The sequence below is a fragment of the Mycetomoellerius zeteki genome, unplaced genomic scaffold, assembly GCF_001594055.1.
Source record: "Mycetomoellerius zeteki isolate Tzet28-1 unplaced genomic scaffold, Tzet1.0 scaffold135, whole genome shotgun sequence".
Classification (NCBI taxonomy): Eukaryota; Metazoa; Arthropoda; class Insecta; order Hymenoptera; family Formicidae; genus Mycetomoellerius; species Mycetomoellerius zeteki.
In genome coordinates this window covers 313,067-318,364 of record NW_017256287.1, presented here as the reverse complement: position 1 = coordinate 318,364, position 5,298 = coordinate 313,067, and the positions used below count along the sequence as shown (strand labels likewise).

The 5,298-nt window shown below is 32.8% G+C and overlaps 2 protein-coding genes across 2 annotated transcripts; one reads left to right on the top strand and one right to left on the bottom strand.

Annotated features, from left to right (window-relative positions):
• Positions 1-883: 883 nt before the first annotated feature.
• On the top strand, positions 884-2,594 carry TfIIA-S (general transcription factor IIA subunit 2). The gene is made up of 4 exons (XM_018462218.1): positions 884-1,291; positions 1,899-2,003; positions 2,094-2,223; positions 2,423-2,594. Exons 1-4 carry the CDS (start codon positions 1,220-1,222, stop codon positions 2,452-2,454), a joined length of 339 nt encoding a protein of 112 aa, XP_018317720.1. The 5' UTR covers positions 884-1,219; the 3' UTR covers positions 2,455-2,594.
• A 313-nt stretch (positions 2,595-2,907) lies between these two features.
• S2P (membrane-bound transcription factor site-2 protease) lies at positions 2,908-5,292 on the bottom strand. Its single transcript, XM_018462213.1, has 6 exons — positions 5,103-5,292; positions 4,591-4,866; positions 3,967-4,317; positions 3,741-3,899; positions 3,369-3,626; positions 2,908-3,276 (listed from the first exon to the last, which is right to left on the bottom strand). Exons 1-6 carry the CDS (start codon positions 5,175-5,177, stop codon positions 2,908-2,910), a joined length of 1,488 nt encoding a protein of 495 aa, XP_018317715.1. The 5' UTR covers positions 5,178-5,292.
• Positions 5,293-5,298: the final 6 nt, after the last annotated feature.

Sequence of the window (5,298 nt, the reverse complement as noted above, 5' to 3'; positions counted from 1 at the left end):
CGAAGCGTAATCTATACAGCTAATTAAAGAATATTGACATGATCTGAAAATTATCATGCGTCAATTGCACTTCTTGTGGCATTTCGACGAAAAAAAATATAATAGCGCGAGTTATGTAGATTTCGATCAATTCCGAATACAGGTTAACAAACGTCGAAATCATCATAATATTGCATAATAATTTATGTATACACGGTTTTAAGACGAACATTGTTACGATAACGTTGAGACACTCACGATAATTTTATTCACTATGGGATTTATTTTGTAATAATCGCGAAAAATACCGAACGATTCGAATTTGACTCCGCTATAACGGTCACGGCGCGTTTAGCTTTGCGGAGTCTACAATAGAAGTCGTAGTGGTCGTAGAGTCTTAAGTCGTAAGAAAATTAACCAATCATAAGCCTGGTTTACACCGTGCGCTTAGTCTGCGAACTATACGATAGATGTCTTTAGCTACGTTTACACCGTGCATTTAAGTCGCGGCCTATACGATAGGTATGTGTCCGTAGCCATAGTCGAATTTGAGAAGAATAATCGACTATGATTGGTCAATTTTCTACGATTTAAGACCCAACGCGACCGCTACGACTTTTATCGTAGACCCCGCATTTCTTTCGCGGCGCAATTGCGATCCTACGATCCGAAGTTATCGACAATTGACAATGCGTGGTGCAGTGCTTGAAACATTGGAATACTGAAAAGAGTGAGCATATAAATCCGAAATAATTCTTATTCACTCCAACGTGCTTGATAGAGTGAATAGGAGCTAGGAGTGGTAGGAGCATGTTGGAGTATATTGGAAATTGCGACGAGACAAACCTAAGGCCAATGGATGAGTTCAAGACGGCAAAGCGGCCAAAAGCGGCTAGGCATGCTTATTAAGCAATTGAATATGACTGGTTGGATCTATAAGAAACAACCAATTATGCTCATTCGCTCGGCGAGCAGGCAGCAGGGTAGCCGCTTTGACAACTTGAACGCGCGCCTATTGAGAGCAGAGCTGAGCAGAGTGCAGAGCGCACAGCGCACTAGCCAGCACTAGCGCGGACACGCCGACCAACGCCGACACTACTGACGAATTGACGATACGACAGCGCCGCATCGAATGTCGTGTATGTAAAGGTAAATTGTCGTTTGTTGCAATTTGTTGATGATACACGCTTAGTGATTCAAAGTTATTACTTTCCACGTTTTACGAGAAATTTCAGGCAAAATGTCTTATCAATTGTATAGAAACACAACGTTAGGGAACACGCTGCAAGAGAGCCTTGACGAGCTGATACAGGTGAATACATAATGATGTAAAACATAGGTTAGATTTAACATTTTAGGCGGTATAGAAAGAAAAAATAATTTGTTTCAAGTGTGAACGATAACATAATTTACACTAGCTAAGTTTATCATTTTACATATGAGGAGCAGACTTTCAAAATGCGTTTTGTCCAAAATTTATAATTTTCAGAAAATGAGAAAGAAACAAGCCATAAGGAAACCATGCGTTTTATAGAAAATAATAATTTGCCAATCAGTATGATATAAAATGTTAAACAAATGCATTTTGTTTGTCTCTAATTAAAGGACATAATGTACTTCGAATGTCTAGACTTTTTTCAGCACATAAATTGATGATGAAAAAATGCTTTCAGAACATTATAGAGTAGCTTAAAATATGAGTCTTTCAACACTGAACACTATGCCATCTCCAACTTACAAAATGAAATTTTGGACAAGATGCATTTTGAAAGTCTGCTCCTCGTATAATAAATTTCATTTATGCTATAAGATCGAAAAGGTAATAAGTAACTCTTGCAATAGATTCTGATGCATGTATTCTTTATGCAACTGAAATCACATCTGTATTATATCTAATAATAAGATGATATATATTCCAGTATGGACAAATAACGCCACAGCTTGCAATAAAAGTATTGCTACAATTTGACAAAGCTATTAATCAAGCTCTTGCAACGAGAGTTAAGTCAAGACTTACGTTTAAGGTAAATTTCTTCATTTTGTATAATTTTCTTTGTTTGACTTTATTATTACATTCAGAAAGAGTCTGATTTAAATGAATTAACTTATTACAGGCTGGCAAATTAAATACATATAGATTTTGTGATAATGTATGGACTTTTATGCTAAATGATGTTGAATTCCGTGAGGTCCAGGAGGTAGCAATAGTAGATAAAGTAAAAATTGTTGCTTGTGATGGAAAAAGTAAGTATTGATGCTAACCAAAATATAGCCTAATGTATTTCATATCTTTGCTTGTACTTTAACTTTATAAGTGCTCCAAGTAGGAGCACTAACTCAAATTAATTATTAAACAGGCAATAATTTATAGTTTTCCATCATATTGTTTACTAGTTTTCATTATTGTTCAGAATAAATTTTATAATATAAATATTCTTTTTAGCATTGGATGCAGATGGAGCAGCAAAACGATAACAAATTTAGCATCTTATAAATACAAGGGAAATCTTTACATTGTCAAAACAAACTTTTTCGTGATAAATAACAAGGCAAATAAGTCAAAATAATGTAAAAAAAATAGGTATATACTTTTTCCCAGTAAACATCTAACTACCGGCAGCTATATAGTAATATATATTAAAAATATAATTTTTGTAATTTTGAATGAAATCAATACTTAACTTACATAATAACAATACTTTTACTTACCTATTTTTTATTTACATGTACAAGAATTTAATATCAAAATATTTTAATTAATATTAAAATATAAAAGATGTTTTGTTAGAAATTTCTATGTAAATTTTAACATAAATTCAAAAAGGGCATTATTATTATTATTAATACATGGACAGGTGTTAAGTAAGATTATCTTATAATTAAATGATTTCATATGAAGAATGAAGAAGACGAGAATGTATGATTAATTTACAATAATTTATTAATAAGCAAATACATTAAGTTTGTTATAAAAAGTAATGTACCTATACTTGTTATTGTAAGTACTGTGCTTTCTCTGATATTTCTATTATGTGGCATGGAGTTCAATAAATAAAGTACAATTATATTCAGAATATATTGACCATCCAGAAAGAAGCAAGGCACAATATTAATGATTGCTAACCCTGCTGAAAATACTGTAATATATTTGCAAAGTAGCGCAAAGGACTCGGGTAATTCAGGATACAGGAAAGAATATTTTGGCACCCAATCCGATACGTCAACAGTCCTGTAAATGTCTGCTGGATGACCAAAGAATAATACATCCTTGCCCGTTTTTCTTTTTATTTGTATAATCTGCAGTTTTAAATTGTTTTAGATAAAATTTTAATGATTTTATTTTGAGTATTTAATATAGAGGATAAGTTATATTTTCTGTTTCTACCTACCTTTGTGACATTGTCTAAAGAAGGTTTCATACAATGAGTATCGTGAGATAAACACTCGTGACTAGCTTGACAGAAATTTTGTGACTGATTAAGCATTGCCCTTACTGGAAGGCAAGAATGCGGAGGTAAGTGAAGAGGAGCAGTTTGTGGGCCTTCAATATATTCAAAACACAGATTGCCGTTTATTTCACTGTCAGTTGTACAACAATTCACAGCACCATTTGTTTTCTGCTTAGCTGGCACTGACTCATCATAATCCTAAAAAATAACAGATGCGACAAAGTTGTAAGAATTGAAACTGACAATAATACAAATACTCGACGCTAAACAATGAAATCATGAACATATCTAAATATCTCTTAAGAAAATTACCTGAACAAATGATTGCTTAACACAATAGCCAGGAGCAGAATGCTGTACTGCTTGCAGCATACAATCGTACCAATCCTCGCTGTGCTTTATAGGACAATTATTTAATTTGTTTATTACATCATATTCCAAAAGACCAGTTGGTCCTAATACAGGTGAATTCTACAACGAAAAAATATAATATATAAGATAGAAATATATTTTAATAAAATATTTTTTCGTCACTTACAGGTAAAATAGTTTTTACATAAACCCCAGAACCAATATTATAAAGTGGTGCCCACAGCCATGTAGAAAAAACAAGAATTGCTGCAGCTATCGTAGCAAGAATAATATTATGCCAAATTCCTGCGCACGCAATACGTAGCTGATTTCTTAATGGCAATGCGACTAATTGTTCATTGCTTATATGCACGTAAGCTATTGGAATGGTGAAAACAATCACAATTCCTAAACCAAACAACTGTACATCCTCTCTCGCTGCAGCAAGAGCATGCCCTAGTTCATGAAATATACTACATATTGCTAATGTCGTTACATAATAGCCAATTTCATTGAAAGGAATATCCACGCCTGGTAACTAAAACATAAAATTATGAAATTAAATTGCACAAAAAGTAGAGAAATTAACGAAAGGTTTTTAAAACTTATATTAGAATTGAGTAATTGTATTAATATCGTATTCCAATGTATTATTATAGTACAATGTGTATTTAAAGCATATAAACTAGTTCTTTATTTCACTAGATCTTAGTTAAATATCAATTCTTTTACATCTATAAAATCTCTTATATAATAAAGATTATTTAAAAATATCTGGTCTTCTTAAATATCTTTATTTTTATAATCCTACCATGGGTTCTAATATAACTCCTGAGCCGGTATCGCTCGAGGATCCAGCTAGCCACATGTTAAATGTCATCTTCAAAATAATAATAACAGCTATCGGCAAGAGTATAATGCTTATAATTACACCGGCATTGAACCAAGCGATCCAAAATCTGGAGCAATCCAATCCCAATTTTATTATTTTGCGATTGAAAGCAGTTGTAAACCATTTCACTCTCAATATCTGTATCTCCAGACCAGTATTTTCCAGGAAGTAGAGATATGGAAAATGTGAACAGGACTGAAAAACATCACAAGTTATCCTTAACGTGATAAACTTATAATCTATATTATGAAATTGAGATTAATGATCACAAGACTTTTATGACAGAAAACATAGATATTAATGATAACTAATAATTTCTTGAGTTCAGAGAAACTTAGCTGATGTATTATAAACGTTATTTCGTTCTAAAGGACCTTTTGCATCCAGCATGAAGCAAAAATAAAAACGTCATAGATAATTGTACGATTTACCTTAAAAAGCGTATCAAAAAAGAATAATGAACAATGTATCAAGGCTATCGCAATTAACACGCTCAAGGCATCCATTTTTCAGTTTATTTCAGTTTGAATCTCAGATGCCCGCCTCTCATAATTACATCGCTGCGTTTCGCTAAAATGTTATTGAAAGTCACACACACAAGCACCAATCCTCATACAAACACTCTTT

Excerpts from the sequence above, each read along its gene's own strand:
- TfIIA-S (XM_018462218.1), top strand. The coding sequence starts at position 1,220 with ATGTCTTATCAATTGTATAGAAACACAACGTTAGGGAACACGCTGCAA. Across the intron at positions 1,292-1,898 it reads GCCTTGACGAGCTGATACAG|TATGGACAAATAACGCCACA; the intron begins GTGAATACATAA and ends TATATATTCCAG. Across the intron at positions 2,224-2,422 it reads TGTTGCTTGTGATGGAAAAA|CATTGGATGCAGATGGAGCA; the intron begins GTAAGTATTGAT and ends TATTCTTTTTAG.
- S2P (XM_018462213.1), bottom strand. The coding sequence starts at position 5,177 with ATGGATGCCTTGAGCGTGTTAATTGCGATAGCCTTGATACATTGTTCA. Across the intron at positions 3,627-3,740 it reads TTAAGCAATCATTTGTTCAG|GATTATGATGAGTCAGTGCC; the intron begins GTAATTTTCTTA and ends GTTATTTTTTAG. Across the intron at positions 3,277-3,368 it reads CTTTAGACAATGTCACAAAG|ATTATACAAATAAAAAGAAA; the intron begins GTAGGTAGAAAC and ends TTAAAACTGCAG.